Source organism: Perca flavescens, chromosome 11, assembly GCF_004354835.1.
Source record: "Perca flavescens isolate YP-PL-M2 chromosome 11, PFLA_1.0, whole genome shotgun sequence".
In the NCBI taxonomy this organism is placed as follows: Eukaryota; Metazoa; Chordata; class Actinopteri; order Perciformes; family Percidae; genus Perca; species Perca flavescens.
The window spans coordinates 692,795-712,789 of record NC_041341.1 but is presented as its reverse complement, the minus strand read 5'-3'; the positions used below and the strand labels follow the sequence as shown (position 1 = coordinate 712,789).

The 19,995-nt window shown below is 46.2% G+C and overlaps 1 protein-coding gene across 1 annotated transcript; it reads left to right on the top strand.

Moving 5' to 3' along the window:
* The first annotated feature begins 17,642 nt into the window (after nt 1–17,642).
* Nucleotides 17,643–18,988, top strand: LOC114564196 (trace amine-associated receptor 13c-like). The gene is made up of 2 exons (XM_028591432.1): nt 17,643–17,818; nt 18,172–18,988. The coding sequence occupies exons 1-2, from the start codon at nt 17,643–17,645 to the stop codon at nt 18,986–18,988; spliced, it is 993 nt and encodes a 330-aa protein (XP_028447233.1).
* The last annotated feature ends 1,007 nt before the right edge of the window (nt 18,989–19,995 follow it).

Here is a 19,995-nt window from a genome sequence, read left to right as displayed (position 1 = left end):
ATATGAAAACATCACTTATGAACAGTGATCCCTGTATAACATTTCTTGTCTCTATGACAGTAGTATTTAAAGCACTATTTTGGCAAAATGTTAAACAACAGATTATTTGAGAAGACAGGATTATCTACAGGTAATATTGGGGTCGGGAGGGGGGGCGGAGGGGGGCTGGTGAGAGTACTAACTGATATGTAATTGCAGATGAATTTTCTGTAGTAAGTAAAACCACCCAGGGACCTCTGCATCATCCAGATAGACAAAGACACATTCGGTTACCGTGTCTCTAAGGTTTCCATGTCTGCAGGGCATTGATCAGAGTCAGAGACAGAACCAGTGTCTGGGGTTAAGGTCAGGAATGGAGGGATTGATTAGGGTCAGAGGGAGAAACTAGTGTTAGGTTTAGGCACAAAGAGATGATGAAAAAGTATTTGATTGACAAAGGTGAACATAGGATCCTCTTATACCTACGAGATTACTGTTAATATAACTTTTAGGCAGGTGTTAACCAGCAGCTGAGGCTTCAGATGATATGATCGAGTATTCCTTGACTGGACACTAAACCAAACAAATAATATAATAACAAATAACATATACACACACATAATAACTTATTAGAGTATGTGTGTGACGACAGATACTTGCACAAACTGAGTCAGTTAATAAACTGGTCATGACGTAACTATGTAGGTTCACTTTTCAACAGAAGTAAATAAGGAACTGGAATTGTTGATAATCCTACTGATGATGTTTGGGTTAAAAGACTTATTTATTACTGAATTAATAATATGAAGCATCATATCCCCAACCGGCCCGTCGGACACCGCCTACCAAGAGCCTGCGTCTGTCCGAGGTTTCTTCCCAAGAGGGAGTTTTTCCTGGCCACTGTCACACTGCTTGCTCTTGAGGGAATTACTGTAATTGTTGGAATTGTTGGGGCTTTGTAAATTGTAGAGTGTGGTCTAGACCTACTCTATCTGTAAAGTGTCTCGAGATAACTATTGTTATGATTTGATACTATAAATAAAATTGAATTGAATTGAATCTTTTTAAAGATGTCATAGTGTGGATGTGATGGAAGTGGCCTCAATGCAGACGGATAATTTTGCATTATTATTTTCAATAAGCACTGTACGATCACATTAGGCCATATTATTAACTTTATTAACAAGCAGCACAGATGTCACTGAAATAATGGATACGTTCCCATTCTTGAACTTATTACTTGTCCTGAGGAATCCATACAAGTGCTCGACAACATGTGTGTCTGTGGCCTAAATGAAAATGAACGATGCCTCCTCATATGATGCAGCCTGGCATATACCAGGAGACCAATGTCAATGCCCGTTCTAGATGGATTTTGTAAAAAACAAATACCGCTTCGATGGTTTTGTTACTTTAGATAAAAAGTATTTTATGCAGGACTCGGTCGAGACCAACTAGAGTATTTGGCAAGACCAATGGCCAAGTCCAAGAGACAAGTCCAAGTGCAATTACCAATGAGTCCAAGAGAAATCTGAGGCAATAGAAAAATGTCTGGAGTCCAGACTCTAGTCCAGCCTCGGGCTACGGCACTGCAAGGTGTGTGACAGATGAGTTAGAGGCAAAACGTTTACCCACATCCCAGGAGATACTTCTTAAATTTGTGTTCTCACATTTCAGTTAGACAAGAAATTTCTGTTTACTTATAGCATAGTACGTTAAAGGAGGGATGAAAACATTTTAGCTGCTGAGGATTTAATTTCTCAACAACCCTTGCTGCCACTAGAGGTCTCCGTTTGCCACTAATTTGTTTAGGTGAAGGCCTGTTTTCTCTGTCAGTTGTGAGACAGGGTGCCTCAGTTTCCTAAGCCCCTCCCCCCACAAGGGAGAATGAATGGGTGTGCATGAGCAGTGATTTACACACAGTTAGACACCCCCATGGCCCTGATTTATTTTTAAATTACAATCAAATATGACAGAAAGTTAGTTTTATAAGGCTTACCTACTGCGTCTTTAAACAAGCTGGAAGAGAGCAGCAGCTCCTTGTTGGTTAACATTTCATTGAATGCATAGGTTGCAGTTTTAAAAACATTAAAGGGGTGATAGAATGCAAAACCGATTTTACCTTGTCATAGTTTAATAATGACTGTTTAGTGGGTAAATAGGACATACATAGAACCTCAAAATCCCATTGACACCTCTTTCCTCTGCAAATCTCACAATTTGAAACTGCCTCTAAAAACGGGCAAATCTTAACGAGCCGCCTTGACGTCAACTTGGCGGCTCCTCCTCATTTGGCTCTAGTCTCTCTCTTTGTCATGCCCCAACATTTACATAGGCTACACAACTGACCTGAGATCAGCTAGTCTTCTGAATCTAGGTTGTGCAGATCTCAGAAATTGTATACATTGTTCATCTGTTATTTTACCATTAAATTCACTTCTGAGACTTTTTTATGTGAGAAATTAACTATGTAGAGGTCAAATATGGGCCGTTTTACGAAAATGTATGTCTAATTGCAAATTTTGTCCGACTGTGTGTCGGAGTTCAGCAGCCAGTGCTGCCTGTGTAGCTGCCTCGCCGCCTGCCATGCCTTCCTTCACAGACCCCGGCATGCTGTGAGGTAAATGGAGCTCAGTCACGGCTGGCAGCCCATGGCACTCCATACCCGCGCAAAGTCACCGTTTCGTGGGTTATTGGACTACCAAACACCGCTGCCCTGACAGAGCTCCAGGGCCTGCAGCTCCCCTCTTCCTGCTAAATGCCCGGTGTATGTGAGTGAGAGCGCGGTCAGCAAGCTTGTTACGCCAGCAATCTCTTACCACAGGTTTCAGTTAATCTTATAATGTGTGTGTTATTATAATGCGTTGAGTTATTTAAACAAACGATTGGTGAAATAAACACCTCTTGTCCGTAAGTCTCATTGATAGAGCCTGCGGCTAGATGGAGCTCTATCAATGAGAGCTAGCTAGCCTCCTCTTAGAATTCCTCTGAAATTCACAAAAGTGTATAAAATTGAAATCGGACACCATTGTTAACTTTATAAGACCTTGGGGTAGAGGTTATATAAGTGGCGTGACGAAATTCAAACTACTCTAATTATGCCAAAAATGAAGCTAACTATCCATGATTTGTAGTTACACATAGCTAGGATTGAAGGGACAGTCGCAGCTGAAACCCCTAATGTTCACAAAAATTCATTAAATTGAAATCTGACACCATCGTTAGCTAAGACCATGCGGTAGATGTTATATAAATGGCGTGACGAAATTCAAACTGTAAATATACTATAGTTATGCCGAAAGTGTAGCTAGCTAGCCGCGATATTTTCCCATTGTATTGAATGGGACGCATAGCTAGCTAGCTGCTCCTCCTAACAAGACACCTCACCTTCATAAAAATGCCTTAAATTCAAAATCGGACTGTTAGCTTTTGTTAGCTTTGTAAGACCTTGGGTTAGCAATGATATAAGTGTTGTGACGAAATTCAAACTGTAAATATATTATAGTTATGCCGACAGCCGGCCGCGGAGCCCCGTAGTGCAGTAATCCACAACGGGTGACTTTGCCCTGGGTATGGAGCCCAGCAGGCTGCCGCTTTCCCGTCAGACTGTGTGGAGCTCATAAAGTCCGACACGTTTCACCAAATTTGCAATTAGCCATCAATTTTCATAAAACGGCCCATATTTGAGCTTTATATAGTTGATTTCTCGCATAAAAAAGTCTCAGAAGTAAATTTGGTAATTAAACATTGCAGTGTCTGAAATATGACATTCTGTAGCTTCTCTAATGTGTGTGTATGGGTATTCGCTCAACCAATCAGCGAGTGTCTCTAATGTGTGTGTATGGGGATTCGCTCAAATAATCAGTGCGCAGCTCATCTAAATATTCATGAGCATACCATATTTGGAAGAAAAGCTCTTGTTACAAATAGGGCCAAAACACAGGGATGCATAAGGGCCAATAAAATATCAACCAGGCCATTTTCAGCCCAACCAATTCAATTCAATTCAATTTCAATTCAATTTTATTTATAGTATCAAATCATAACAAAAGTTATCTCGAGACACTTTACAGATAGAGTAGGTCTAGACCACACTCTATAAATTCCAAAACCCCAACAATTACAGTAATTCCCTCAAGAGCAAGCATTAACAGTGGCTATTGCGACAGTGGCAAGAAAAAACTCCCTTTTAGGAAGAAACCTCGGCAGACCCAGACTCTTGGTAGGCGGTGTCTGATGGGGCCGGTTGGGGGCGTGATGAACAGTGGTGATAACAGTCACATTAGAAGTCACATTGACTTCGAAGGTTATCGTGGAAGTTCATGTCATAGCAGGGCACATCGTGTCATACTGACTAGTGCAGTCTCCTATACCGGATCCTGACTACTCTGTGCATAGGAACATCACAGCAGGGCGTTGCGGGATGTAACGTGGTGCTGCAGAGCACGGGTGGATGCTGCGGATGCAGCAGGACGCAGCAGGAAGCGGCCGGGAAATGCAGAGAATCGCAGAGCATAGCTCTGCGAAGAAGAAACATAAGGACTCCGGGGAGTAAACTCCCCAGAGCTAGATTAGTAACAAGCATTTCTGGGACAGGATGCATACAAAAGTAACAAGTAGAGATGAGAGAGCAGCTCAGTGTGTCTTAGGGAGGAACAGCCTCCCCGGCAGTCTAGAATTGTAATAGCATAACTTAAGAGAGGCAGGTTAAAGAGAGGTGCCTGGTCGGGCTAGAACTCCCCCCAACCGGATCGGGCTGTACTGGCCTTCCTCCCTCTACTCTCGCTAGATTATTAATTATACAGTATAAAAAACTGATGACTACGAGGAGAAGCAGGTGGGCCGGGTTAGGCGGACGCTGCAACTCCTCACTCCTTAACTATAAGCTTTATCAAAGAGGAGGGTTTTCAGTTTACTGTCTGCCCCTCAAACCTCGACTGGGAGCTGGTTCCATAATACTGGAGCCTGATAGCTGAAGGCCCTGGCCCCCAGTCTACTTCCAGAGACTCTAGGAACCATAAGTAGCCCCGCATTCTGGGAGCGCAGTGCTCTAGTGGGACAATAAGGTACTATGAACTCTTCTAAGTATGATGGTGCTTGACCATTTAGAGCTTTGTAAGTCAGGAGGAGGATTTTAAATTCAATCCTATATTTCACTGGAAGCCAATGCAGAGAAGCTAATACAGGAGAAATATGATCTCTTCTCTTAGTTCTCGTCAGAACACGTGCTGCAGCATTCTGGATCAGTTGGAGAGTCTTAATGGACTTATTTGGGCAACCTGATAATAAGGAATTGCAGTAATCTAGTCTAGAAGTAACGAATGCATGGACTAGTTTTTCAGCATCGTTTTGAGACAGGATATTCCTAATTTTGGCAATGTTACGAAGATGGAAAAAGGCTATTCTTGAGGTTTGTTTTAAGTGGGCGTTGAAGGATATATCCTGATCAAAAATAACTCCTAGATTTCTGACAGCAGTGCTGGAGGCCAGGGTAATACCATCCAGAGTAACTATATCTTTCGAAAACGAAGTTCGGCGGTGCGTTGGTCCTATCACAATAACTTCAGTTTTGTCTGAGTTTAACATCAGGAAATTGTGGGTCATCCAGGATTTTATATCCTCAATACACGTTTGAAGTCTTGCTAACTGACCACTTTCATCTGGCTTAATTGACAGATATAATTGGGTATCGTCTGCGTAACAGTGATAGTTAATCGAGTGTTTCCTAATAATATTACCTAGAGGAAGCATATATAAGGAAAATAGAATTGGTCCAAGCACTAAGCCTTGAGGAACGCCATGGCTAACTTTAGCGCGCTTGGAGGGTTTATCATTAACATTAACAAACTGGGATCGTTCAGAGAAATAGGACTTAAACCAACGTTACATACCCCAGTAGGAGACCATAAGGAACAGTGTGAAATACTCTATATAATCATTCTATCACCCCTTTAACATTGTGAAACAGTTTGGTAAGGTTTAGTTTAGGCACAAAAACCTAATTTTAGAAAAAGATAGTGGTTTGGCATCAAATCAAAATGTTACATTCTCCCTGGTTAAGCATGTGACGTTGAATTTTACAAATTACTATAAATCGAGGGACCCTGTGAGTGTGTGTGTTTGTGTGTGTGTGTGTGTGTGTGTGTGTGTGTGTGTGTGTGTGTGTGTGTGTGTGTGTGTGTGTGTGTGTGTTTCAATTATACTTGGGGTGCCAACAGCTTTGTGGGGCCAAAATGCTGGATCCCACAAGTTTAAAGGGCTATTTGAGGGTTAAGACTTGGTTGTAGGATTAGGGATAGAATTAGGTTATGGTTAGGGTTGGGTTAAAACGCAACACCCAGAATGGGTGCTGCGAGGGGCACGGGCACAAGGGGACCACTGGTGTGAATAAAAATACTTTGAAGAACTCTTTAAAAAACCAGGTTTGGTTAAATAAAAATGACGGGGCTGTTTAAAGATCCAATAAAATTCTTAAAATGTAAATAAGACAAACAAGGCATTTTCAAAATATTTATTAAAATAAATAAAATCAAGGTATTGGGTAGGACCTCCTCTGTAGGAATAGATTAAAATCCCCGAAAGGAAAGAATAGTAAAAATGGAAAAAAACATGCCATAAAAGGAATTAAATATATAAAAACATTTTTTTGCAATAAATGGTTATTAGCCATAAAACAATGAAAAGTCATTTAAAATAGAAAAAGATGGAAAAAGCAAGGAAAGGAAAAGAAAGGTCGGGTATAATGCGCTACAGAGGAGGTCCAGTTAAAACCTGGGGAGAGAGGAGAATATATATATATATATAGAAATATTTCTAAAAATACCCTGTAAAACTTGGGTTAAAAAGAGAAGTGGATCCATTTTAATATTTTTCATTTAGACCCGTAGGGTCTATGGTTTTTAAAAGATGGATCCACTTCCTCTCCGCTGCCCGACGCTGAGCCGTGGTCCAGGCCTTGTTACTCTCCAGGCCCATGCTTTGAACATTTTCAGAACCATGGAGTTTAAAATGTGCATATAAACAGTTGTGCCATCGCCCTTATTTAAAACATACTGGTGTTGTTTCATTCTTAAGTAAAGTGCATTTCTTGTCTCCCCCACATACAATTTGTGGCAGGCCTGCACCTAATTGCATAAACCACATTGATGGTTGTGTGCTGCAGGGCCTGCCCCGGGTTAAAACCAACTCTGCTATAAGGGTTAAAAATGTGGATTTTCCGAGTATGCAATGACCAGGGGTACGAGGGCGGAATTAGGCGCCTGGATGATGGTTTCGGTTTTGTTTGTAAACTTGCCGATGACCTCCGCCTTTATACCTCTAAGGAAGCGCCTCAAGTAATCCCTCAACCTCATCGCACTAAAAAGTGTACTAGTGGCCTCCTCCACATGCTCCGGGAAGGTGCAAATCCTGTGGAAGCGTATCAGCTGGGACTTAATGAGGCCTCTGTACGTGTGTTTGGGGTGATAGCTGGTCTTATGGAGAAGTGCATGGCGGTCGGTGTCCTTGAAATAAACTTTGGTGGCCAGTGTTTTGGTCCAGTCGTCGGAGGCACGGAAGAAGACCCGTGTGTCCAGGAACTCCACTGTAACGGGTTGTAGGTTATGTTTGAGTTTTATTTTAGGGTGATGCGAGTTGAGGATGTCCAGAAAAGTCAAAAAAGTCTGTTCGGTGTTAACCCAGAGGCCGAAGATGTCGTCCAAGTACTGGAAGTAAAGCAGAGGTTTAGTGGTGAGTTTGTGGAAAGCTGTTTCCTCCCAATGGGCCAGGTAGATGTTTGCGTACGACGGGAAATACTCCCGGCCCATTGCACACCCACAAAGCTGGAGATAGTGTTTATTGTTAAAGGTGAAGTCATTTCTGGTAAGTGTGAGATGGAGTAACTGTAAAATTTGGCTGTCAGGTCTGGATGGGTCTGGGTATTTATCCAAAATGTGTTTTTGGCCGTCTTCACAGGGACCCGTGGAGGCCGTGGACGGAGGAAGGGACGTCGTGGCTCTCAGCGCCTTATCCCTAATCAGCCTCTCATTGGACCTGAGCCCAAACTGCCCAGCGGACCTGAGCCTGACCTAACCTGGGTACCTGAGCCTGGGCCGACCTGTGTGCCAGATCCGCCGCTGACGTGCAGCCGCCCGGATCTGCCGCTGACGTGCAGCCGCCCGGATCTGCCGCTGACGTGCAGCCGCCCGGATCCGCCGCTGACGTGCGGCCGCCCAGAGTCGCCGCTGACGTGCGGCCGCCCGGATGTGCCGCTGACGTGCGGCCGCCCGGATCCGCCGCTGACGTGCGGCCGCCCGGATCCGCCGCTGACGTGCGGCCGCCCAGAATCGCGGCTGACGTGCGGCCGCCCAGAGTCGCTGTTGACGTGCGGCCGCCCAGAGTCGCTGTTGACGTGCAGCTCTCCTGACCCTGGGCCGACGTGCGGCTCTCCCGACTCTGAGCCGACGTGCGGCTCTCCCGACTCTGAGCCGACGTGCGGCTCTCCCGACTCTGAGCCGACGTGCGGCTCTCCCGACTCTGAGCCGACGTGCAGCTCTCCCGACTCTGAGCCGACGTGCAGCTCTCCTGATTCTGAGCTGACGTGCAGCTCTCCTGCCTCTGGGCTGACTTACAGCTCCTTCCCAGCCTCCCGGCCTACTAGCGGCCTTTCCCCTGCCTCCCAGCTGGCTAGCAGCTCCGCAGAATCCCAGCTAGCTAGCAGCCCCCCTGACTCCAGGTTAGCTAGCAGCCTCTCAGAGCCCCAGCTAGCCATGCAACCTCCCTGATACCCCGCCGGCTAGGAACCTCCCTGACTCCCCGCTAGCCAGTGGCCCCCCTGACTCCAGGCTAGCTAGCAGCCCCCTTGAGTCCCGGCCGTGTAGCGGCGCCCCGGAGTTCCTTGAGTCACGGCCGTGTGGCAGCCCCCCAGAGCTCCCAGACTCCCGGCTTGCTAGCGGCCTTCCCCCAGACTCCCGGCCAGCTAGCATCTCCCCTGAGTCCAGGCTAGCCAGCATCTCCCCTGAATCCAGGCTGGCTAGCATCCCCCCTGAGTCCAGGCTAGCAAGCAAGTTCCCCGAGCTCCGGCTAGCCAGCATCCTCCCTGACACTAGGCTAGATAGCAGCTCCCCCAAGTCCCAGCTAGCCAGCAGCTCCCAGCTAGCTAGCAGCTCCCCCGAGTCCCAGCTAGCTAGCAGCTCCCCCGAGTCCCAGCTAGCCAGCAGCTCTCCCGAGTCCCAGCTAGCCAGCAGCTCTCCCGAGTCCCAGCTAGCCAGCAGCTCTCCCGAGTCCCAGCTAGCCAGCAGCTCTTCCGAGTCCCAGCTAGCCAGCAGCTCTCCCGAGTCCCAGCTAGCTAGCAGTTTCCCCGACTCCCAGCTAGCCAACAGCCCCCCTGATTCCCAGCTAGCTGGTAGTCTCTCTAGTGTCCCCGAGTCCTCTGGTGTCTCTGGTGTCCCCGAGCTCTCTGGTGTCCCTGAGCTCTCTAGCGTCCCCAAGCTGCCCAGTGTCCCAGCACTGCCCAGCACCCCTGTGACTTCGCCGGTCTCCGGCTCCCATGAGACCGTCTCTGGGACTTTGCCGGCCTCTGGGATCGCCTCTGGAACTTTGCCGGTCTCTGGCGCCCCAGAGACCGCCCCTAAGACTGTGCCTGTCTCTGTCTCTGTGCCTGTCTCCATCCCTGTCTCTGTGCCTGTCTTCGTCCCTGTCACTGTGCCTGTCTCCATCCCTGTCACTGTGCTCGTCTCCGTCCCTATCACCGTGCCCATCCTTGTCCCCGTCACCGTGCCCATCCTTGTCACCGTGCCCGTCCTTGTCCCTGTCACCGTGCCCATCCTTGTCCCTGTCACAGTGCCCGTCTCTGTCCCCTTCACTATCTGTGTCCCTATTACTTTCCCTGTGTCTGAGTCTGTCCTGTCTGAGTCTGTCCCGTCTGAGTCTGTCCCTGTTCTGTCCGAGTCTGTCTTGTCTGAGTCCGAGTCTGTCTTGTCTGAGTCCGAGTCTGTCCTGTCTGAGTCCGAGTCTGTCTTGTCTGAGTCCGAGTCTGTTTTGTCAAAGTCTGCACAGTTCCGTGTTCCCTCGGTCCCCAGTCCCACAGTTCCCTGTCCCTAGTGACCCTCTGTGTTCTCTGTGCCCCAGTGCTCTGTGTGCCCCAGTGCTCTGTGTTCTCTGTGCCCCCAGTGCTCTGTGTTCTCTGTGCCCCCAGTGCTCTGTGTTCTCTGTGCCCCCAGTGCTCTGTGTTCCCGTGCCCCCGGGGCTCTCTGTGTTCCCCGTGCCCCCGGGGCTATCTCTCTGTTCCCCGTGCCCCCGGGGCGCTCTCTCTGTTCCCTGTGCCCCAGGGCCCCTCTGTTTCCTGTGCCCCAGGACTCTCTGCTCCCCTGTATCCCAGTGTCTTTTCGGCCTTCCCTGGCCCCTTTCTCGCCCTCCTTGGGTTGGTTTTTGTTCCCCGGGTGCTTTTTGGGCTCCTTTTGGTTGTTCCCCCTTCGGTCCCTCTCTGCCCTCCGGGTTCTACTTTTTTGGGGCGTCTGGGATCCGCCCCTTGAGGGGGGGGTTCTGTTGTGGTTTTGGACATTTCTGTTCCTGTTTTGTATGTTTTCTGTTTACCCTGTTTTGACCGTATTGTGTTTGTTTCCCATTTTTGTTATTCTGCATTGTGTTTGTTTCCCATTTTTGTTATTCTGCATTGTGTTCCTGTCGTCTCTGTTTTCCCTGGTGTTTAGTGTTATCTGTATTGAGGTTAAGTCATGTTTTGTCTGTTTGTCCTGCTTCCTGTTTTATTTTGATAGTCTGGTCTTCTGTCTTGTCATGTCTAGCTTTGCTTTCTGTTTCCCGCCTTGGTTGATTGTTCTGCCCCGCCCTGATGTGCTTCACCTGTTGTCTCACCTGTTTCTGATTTACCCATCACCTCATGTATTTAGCCTCTGTGTTCCCCTTGTCTTGCGTCAGATCGTTTTGTGTCAATACCTGTTTAGTTTGTGCCCATGCCCTTGTATTTCCGTCCTGTGCCTTGTGTCTGTTCCTGTGTTTTGCCCGTCAGTTTACTGTATGTTTGTAAGTTTTCCAGTCTTTGTGCTGCCGCTTTTTGTTATAATTAAATCCCTGAGTTCCACCATCTCCTGCTTGCCTGCCTCTCTCTGTATTTGGGTCCTCACCATCCCTCACCCCCCAACACCAGAAGTTTCAGCCTCCTGTGAAAGGTGTGTAGGTCCCCCCTGAGCTCCGGCCGGGTGGGAGGTTTTGGTGTTGGAATGAAGGTGAGTCCCTTTTCCAGTATCTCCAGCTGTGTGGGCGTAAGGGAGAAAACAGCAGAAAGATTTGTTATGTTTGAGTGAATGGGGGTTGTATTATGACAGTTTGTCCCCCTTAGAAGTTTAATTGTTGTAGTTGTTTCCAGTACTTGAACAACATCTCGGCCGTGCCTGCAGTCCAATGTATGTTGTCTCTGGCTGTTTGAAAAAGAAGTGGATTAATTTCTGCAAGAAAGGTGTATTTTGAAGTTATAGTTTTATTCAGAGTGGTTAGTAGTGCCTGTTGGCGTCTGTCTTGTCTGTTTGTGGCTGTAGTTTCTTTAAAATGGCTGTTATGTGATGAAGAGTTGCTCCGGGGTAATTGTCAACCTGTATGTCTGGATCTGTGAAAGATGGAATACGTGAGAGGTTGGAATCCCCAACAAAGAGGGTCGACTTCCGCACCTCCAACGACCAGTCCTGTATTTTTCTGAAGGTGCGTGGATGTGGTTCCGGGCGCCCTGGGGAGCCAGGTGCTGCCGCAGAAACCCTGTTTGGGATAGAGGTGGATAACTCAGATGTTTGGGTTGTAATCAGCTTTACGCTTTTAATTTTTCCTTTCATCATTGTTTTGGTATCCACCTCAGTGATTGGGTTTCCCCCACAGGGTTCTGCAGCTAACAGCTCTGGCTTCCTCTGTTGTTTGTGAGATGTAATGGACTCTGTGGGTGAAAGAGAAATGGTGTTACTGCATGGTAGAGCAACGTTAGTAGTTATAGTGCTGCGTGCAATCTGGGGTGTGTTAGATAGTGAGTGGGTGGAGGGGTTAGAGGGGGCAGAGGTGCAGGCAAGGGACCCAGAACAAACCAATCCATGCCGCCGTAGCTCAATGTCTGACAATGGGTTCAGCTCCACCCTAACCGTGCGTCTTGGGTTTCGCTTTGGCAGGATTGGGCGCTGGATCTCCTCGCCGGGCGCCCCGGGCATCTCCAACCCCAACGTACAGAGGCCTGAAGGACCAGGTTGTGCATCAGGAAGAAGTGATGTAGGGGAGGAGTGGGAAGGAGGGGGAGGAGGGAGGGAGGAGAGAGGGGGAGAGGGAGGTGGAGAGGCAAGGGGAGAGGGAAGGGGAGAGGGATGAGAGGAGGAGGAAAGTATGGTTGAAAGGAGGGGGGTGGAAAGAAGGGTGAGTTTAGGGTGGGAGGAGTGAGAAGGTGGGGAGGATTTGGAGAGAAATAGGGGAGAGATCGTTATAGAAGAAGTAGGATGAGGGAGCGTAGTAGGGGAGGAGGTAGGAGTGAAGAAGAGGAAGGTGGAGACCCTGCTGGGTGTGGAAGTGGTGGGAAATTGTCAGGTGAGAGCTGAGATGGCAGAGGGATCTCCTTTGTCTGGGGACCCCTGGTTACGAGGTCCCTCAGTGTGGAGACAGAGCAGGCTGTGAGTTTCATCCTATATCCAGCCCTCCCCCATTGAAGTCCATCCATCTTCATCCGCTTATCCGGTGTCGGGTCGCGGGGGGAGCAGCTCCAGCAGGGGACCCCAAACTTCCCTTTCCCGAGCAACATTAACCAGCTCCGACTGGGGGATCCCGAGGCGTTCCCAGGCCAGGTTGGAGATATAATCCCTCCACCTAGTCCTGGGTCTTCCCCGAGGCCTCCTCCCAGCTGGACGTGCCTGGAACACCTCCCTAGGGAGGCGCCCAGGGGGCATCCTTACCAGATGCCCGAACCACCTCAACTGGCACCTTTCGACGCAAAGGAGCAGCGGCTCTACTCCGAGCTCCTCACGGATGACTGAGCTTCTCACCCTATCTCTAAGGGAGACGCCAGCCACCCTCCTGAGGAAACCCATTTCAGCCGCTTGTACCCTGGATCTCGTTCTTTCGGTCATGACCCAGCCTTCATGACCATAGGTGAGGGTAGGAACGAAAACTGACCGGTAGATCGAGAGCTTTGCCTTCTGGCTCAGCTCTCTTTTCGTCACAACGGTGCGATAGATTGAATGCAATACCGCACACGCTGCGCCGATTCTCCGACCAATCTCCCGCTCCATTGTCCCCTCACTCGTGAACAAAACCCCAAGGTACTTGAACTCCTTCACTTGGGGTAAGGACTCCTTCCCTACCATTCCCCCATTAAAGTGCCTTGTTAAATGATGCCTGTGCGAAAGGTGGAAGGTCCCGCAGCTGTGCGGCAATGAATGTGTCATAGTGATCTTGGAGTATATTCATGTTATTGTTCATCCATGTGTCTGTGTTAAGTTTGACCAGTTCTAATGTGGTGTTGTTTGGTGAGGAGGGTTTGATGAAGGATGTTAGTCGGTTGATTTGCCTCATCATTCCTTGTGGAAAGTGCCTATGTGTAGTGTGTTATTTATGATTTCTGAGTGGTGTATGGCCTGTAGGAGTTTGAAATATGCCTTGGTGTGGTGAGAATTGTAGTTAATTGTAATGTTTTGAGGTTGACTGTTGGCCACAGGTGGAGGTGCAGAAGGGGAGCGATGGTTTGCCATCCCCTCCACCCCTCCCCCTGTGGGCATACTTGCCACAAAGCTGCAGGACAGTCACAGCCGACACAAAAACTCTGGGTCAACCAGACCCAGAAATAGTTGAAGACCACCTGTAGAAATAAAACTGTTTTATTAAAATTAAATAAAAGAAATTATCAATAGGCCCGATGAACCTTCAGTAAAGAATAAAGTTGGATAAGAAGAAAAAGGGGGGGTTAAAGAAAGTTAAGAGAAAGGTAAAAGAAAGTTAGGCAACTTGACACTGTATAGTAAAAGGTTACAGTCAGGGTAAGAAGATTTAAAACTCACAGGTTAGGAGGCCTCGTTTGTGGCTTGGGCCTTTGCCCGAGAGCACGGGGCCCTCCTTTGGTGTCCACACAGTTTTCAACAGACTTAAAACAGGATAAAAAGCCACACTAAAAGACGATTTAAAAAGCCATCCTGTGTAGGTGGTGAGTCTTAGGTCTTCAGTGTGCACACACAGTGATGTTAAAAAGAGGCTCACCCCTTAGGTGTCCTGGCTGGTGGGCTTGTTGTAAAAAATCCTTGTTTAAAATGGGCTGTTGCAGGTTAAAATCCTCCTGTGAGTTTAAAAAGCAATCACTGCTTTAAAAAAAAGTTTAAAATCCACACACACACACACACAGAAAAATGGGGAATAAGATTGATTACACGTAGTGAGTGATACAGAGTGAAATTGTAAGTTGTTTTTAATGACCTACTAAGGCAGTAAGGCATAGCTTAAATAAAATTATTTCATTATATTTATTATATATGCTAGCTATAGTCTGACCAACTTTCTGCATTCATTGGCTGTGATGTTGCCTAAATGTAGCCTAGGCTAAACATGAGCATATGCCCACAGATACACATATGAAAATAAAATGAAAGTAATCCTACATACAGTACAGTAATTGTTACTCCAAATCTTGTATTCCTTCCGCCATCAAGTTATATTTAGAGAGCAGCCAGTTTAAATATGATCCAAAATAAATCTCATCTTACATTCTTCCCTTTCTTGAGATGAAATGTCCCCATTTCAATAAATTTAATCTTACACTATGAAGACACCAAAGACATAAGCAGAACTACAGAACATTTCTTTCAACAAAATTGCCCCAAAATTGACACAGATGCATGAATGTACATTGTATGGAACCATAATGACGGGAGCAAAGCAGGAAGTGAGGTGACGAAGTATAAGAGCGCCATATTTCAGCGTGAGGAGTTACAACAGTAACACGCTGCTCCACCATTGATGCTCCAGTATTAAAGGTCCAATATGTAATATTTGTACTGTAATAAATCCAAAAATGACACCAATGCCTCATCAGATATTAAGGAAACATGTTAAACTGAAATCCTATCTTTTCTGACAACAATGCTAATGTCAGTATTATTTCTTTTTGAAATTTACATTCAGTGACGGAATTTTTGTTGTTATCAACGGCCCAGTTGGACAGGCAGGCCGGGTTGCCAGATATACCTGTAAAAACGTAAACCCAGCGCGCTACAGCTGTAACGGTAGTACAGCCATGAAAGCAGCAAACAAACCAACAGGATCAACGGAGATAGATTCTACATGACATAAAAAAAAGAAAACAGCATGTTTCTAACAGTTGCGTGACCAGAGACGTAACAACCCCCTGGTAAATATTGGAGATGTGTTTGAAAGATGGAGACAGCTTAGATCCCAAAAGGACGCAGAGTTGGCTTGTTTCCTCCTGAACAGGTAAACATCAGCTTCAGGCTAATTTATCACAGCTACTAGGGATGGGCATTTTTTTGTCATTTCAACATTTGTGTACTCACATTGAATTATATAGCTATAGTACCCGAGTTGGTTACTCGCAAAAACAATTGAGACATAGCCAGTAAAGTCATCCCGACTGGTCCTGGCTAACGCCGCCATGCTAACCCTGCTAACTGTTGTCATGGCTGTTTACAGGGTGTAGCCTCTTCAGCAGCTGAAGCCGACAACGGTGAGTTATTTTAAACCACGAGAGGGGGACTGTAAATCAGGAAGAGAGGACTGTGAGTTTGCAGTGTGTTTAGCGATTGTGCCAATGAAGTGTGTTCCGTCGGCAAGGTAGTGGTATTTTTAGCGTTTCGTATTGTAATTCTAAGCCGAGGAAGTGTGCCTGACTGGCGTGTGGAGAGGACAATGAGGTTGTTGTGTTTGTAATTTTAAGCCGAAAAAGTGTGTCTGTCAGTTGGTTACAGAGCTCCGCGTGAGCACGGGCTTTTATGACTGTCAATATAGCCAGCATCTACCGTTAGCTACTCCGCTGTGCTGTGGAGTAATGTCTGGCTATGTGAGACTAGCATCTACCGTTAGCTACTCCGCTGTGCTGTGGAGTAATGTCTGGCTATGTGAGTCTAGCATCTACCGTTAGCTACTCCGCTGTGCTGTGGAGTAATGTCTGGCTATGTGAGACTAGCATCTACCGTTAGCTACTCCGCTGTGCTGTGGAGTAATGTCTGGCTATGTGAGTCTAGCATCTACCGTTAGCTACTCCGCTGTGCTGTGGAGTAATGTCTGGCTATGTGAGTCTAGCATCTACCGTTAGCTACTCCGCTGTGCTGTGGAGTAATGTCTGGCTATGTGAGCAAAGCGTCTAGCAACGTTGTTGTGAATGCTGCGGTCTCAGCCTGGCAACCCCCGTAAACTTGGAGTCTGGGCAGGAGGGGCGGGGAAACGACTCTCCAGTATTTTGAATTGGTGCAGTAACTATTTTAACCGCTAGCTGGCAGTATTACATACAATATTACATACTGCACCTTTAAAGGACAATTTTTACGTTAATCTTAATCGCTATAAATATGTGAGTACATAAGGTAATAGTGATAATGATCACGCAGCAGTTCTGTGTGTATTTGTAGCTCATCTATTGTGTGTGACATTGATCTGGCGTTGGTGAGTAGAACTCTTGGAAGTGGCGATCTGTTTGGTAGTTTCCTTAGCTGGGCTAGCAGGCCCGACCGGTCTCCTTGCTTCAGCTTCCTCCCCACCTTCCTCGCCTGCTGTGGCCGAGAGCAATCCAACGAGTGCCCGCTAATCTGGTGGATGTCCTGGCCCATTTCCATGTAGTTACATAGTCACTGATATGGTCATAATCACTACAGTGCTCAATTACCTGAGGGGGAAATAAACAAAAACTTTTCGCAGCGAAAGGCATGACCAAGGAGGCCGGTCGGGCCAATGCCAGATTGATGTCACACACAATAGGTGAGCTACAAATATACACGGAACTGCTGCGTGATCATTATCACAGAAGCCTGGCTGAACACAGACTCTCAGACGGTAGCTAGCAGCTAGCAGGGCGAGCTAGCGGCAAGATGTCTGAGTTGAAAGTGCATTTTGTTGTCACGTAAGAGCCCTGTTCATGTTGCACAAACATTTTAATTGCATTTTGTGTCTGTTAAGAGGCACAAAGGCACTCTTTAGTATATGCCCCCAAAACTACAGTTTTAGCTAACTGGGATCTCTGGCCGTTAGCTGCAGCAGCTCCAGTTTGCTAGGACCGATTCTGTTTATTTTTTTTATCAACTGTACTCACATATTTATAGCATTCAAGATTAATGTAAAAATTGCCCAGAGTTCTCCTTTAAGAGTTCGATAAGCTTAAAACACACTGAATCACTGACCTGTCGCCCAATTGTCTAAGGATTAAAGTACCTGCTCCAGGCCATGCTGGTGCATGTGTTCAACTTGGTCGAGATCTGGAAGTATGGAATCTGGGGGGGACAGAAGATTGAGAGATATTATTGAAAGACTTGTGGACTAACAGAGAAAGTGTAGAAGATGACGTAGTGATGTGTAGAAAAAGAAAAGGACTTCAGTGTCCAACAGAGACTGAGAGGGAGAAAGGGAGGGGTGGAGACAAGGGTAGAAAGAGATAAATCAGTATACGACAGAGTTTGAAGCAGAGAGCTGAGGTCTCTCTCATCCTCCCACTGATGACGGAGACACAGGACGGAGCAGAGCTCTGCTTTCCACAACTCTTCAACACCTCCTGCAGGAAGCTGACACCTCCTTGGTTTGAAGTGATGCTCATTCACACTTTGCTCTACTCCATCTCTCTGCTCACTGTAGCTCTCAACCTGCTCGTCATCATCTCAGTCTCCCACTTTAGGCAAAGATCATTGTCTCAAAATTTTAAGTTTTAGATATTATGAAAACTTTGTGTCAGTTTCAGGGTCCTGGTATTGTGCATGCTGGCTTGATGTCTCACTGTCATGGCTTAGTGGGATGCTTGGGGGAGCTATCGGGAGCTTGATGATGTTATTAGAAATGTAACACCTGTTGTTCTCAAACTATGATAATCTAACTGACCGTTCAGAATAAGGGCTGTTTCTATGACCGATCGTAATCGTGTTTTTGGAATGATTGTTTTGATTGTTTCAGAAATGACTAACATAAAATGTCTGGTTGTCATTTAGATATGAGGACTTGTTGGTGTAATGGTGCTTTTCTCTTTCCCTCCAGGCAGCTCCACACACCCACCAACATCCTCCTCCTCTCTCTGGCTGTCTCAGACTTTCTCGTGGGCCTCGTGTTGATGCCTGCAGAAATCTTTAGAAACACATCCTGCTGGTTTCTTGGTGACCTTGTGTGTACTCTGTTCAAGTATGCTACAGTCATCATTCCCGCATCCTCAATAGGTGACATGGTGCTCATATCAGTTGACCGTTATGTGGCTATTTGTTACCCTCTGCATTACACCACTAAAGTCACTGTGAACAGAGTTAAACTCTGTGTTTATCTGTGTTGGCTCTATTCTGTTACCTACAGCTTTCTCTTTGTGAAGGATGACCTGATTCAACCGGGGAGGTATAATTCCTGCTACGGAGAATGTGTGTTGGTCATTGACTATGTCTTAGGAGCTCTAGATCTTGTTTTGTGCTTTATTGTTCCAGTTATTCTCATCATAGTTCTGTATCTGAGAATATTTGCCGTGGCTGTGTCTCAGGCTCGTGCCATGCGCTCTCACATTACAGCTGTCACACTCCAGCTTTCAGTGACTCTAAAGGCAAAGAAATCAGAGCTGAAAGCAGCCAGGACTCTTGGTGTTCTGGTAGTTGTGTTTCTAATGTGTTTCTGCCCATATTACTCGGTCTCTCTTGCAGGTGACAGCTTGGTAAATGCTCCATCTGCATCCTATGTTCTCTTTTTGTTCTATTGTAACTCTTGTCTAAACCCTGTGATCTATGCCTTGTTTTACCCCTGGTTTAGAAAATCAGTTAAACTCATAGTTACTCTTCAGATCCTGCAGCCTGGCTCCTGTGAGACCAACATGCTATAGAGAGAGTGTGGAGGGACTGAGATCAGACTCGGTCTAAGGATTCAAGGAATGAATATGTTCCTGCTGTTCAGTGATCAGTTGTCTTATAGAGAACGTGAAGATATGCTTTCCTGTCTAAAAAACTAAATTGTGTATGATCAACAAATGAAAGGCCTGTGCTTCAGCTTTATCTTGTTGTCCATTTTTCCTCTCTGATGCTGCTGCATTTAAAGAAAGAGTCATAAGCAACATATACAGTTTCTTTAAGTAATCACATATTCACATATATATGACACATATAAAGAGTATTTTTTCACAGGGAAACTTTTTTTTCTTTGTGATAGGAAAAATGTTATCCCAACACAACAAAAGAGCTGCTAAAGCTTTGTATTCATGTCACTATATTGGTGAAAGCATCATCCAAGTAATTAGTGTCCATTTAGTTACAGACTCTATAAAAATAGATGCCCCTGAAAAACCATCAGGTATAGAAAACATCACTTATGAACAGTAATTGTGTTTCACATAAAACTGTCAGTATAAAAAGATCTTGGCCCCTCTACAAAGTTGTTTTAATCATTTCAGTTTAGTGTCATTTATCTTGATCCCTAAATAACATATCTTGTCTCTATGACAGTAGTATTTAAAGCACTATTTTTTGCAAAAAGTTCAACAACAGATTATTTGAGAAAACAGGATTATCTACATGTGATATGGGGGGTGAGAGGTTAAGTGATGGAGTGGAGCAGCATCAGATATGTAATTGCAGATGAATTTTCTGTAGAAAGTAAAACCACCCAGGGACCTCTGCATCATCCAGATAGACAAAGACACATTTGGTTACCGTGTCTCTAAGGTTTTCAAGCCTGCAGGGCATTGATCAGAGTCAGAGACAGAACCAGATACTCTTAATGGCCACTGGGGGTGTTATTTTCCATTTGTGCCAAAATCTCACTCGGTGATAATCATTTCTGAGGTGTGAAGCTGCATTTAGTCTGTGAAAAAACACAGCCCTCTCATTCATTTAA

Bases quoted from the DNA above. Each gene is read 5' to 3' on its own strand.
- LOC114564196 (XM_028591432.1), top strand. From the start codon at position 17,643: ATGACGGAGACACAGGACGGAGCAGAGCTCTGCTTTCCACAACTCTTC. The intron at 17,819-18,171 runs GCAAAGATCATT...CTTTCCCTCCAG, and splicing joins ATCTCAGTCTCCCACTTTAG to GCAGCTCCACACACCCACCA.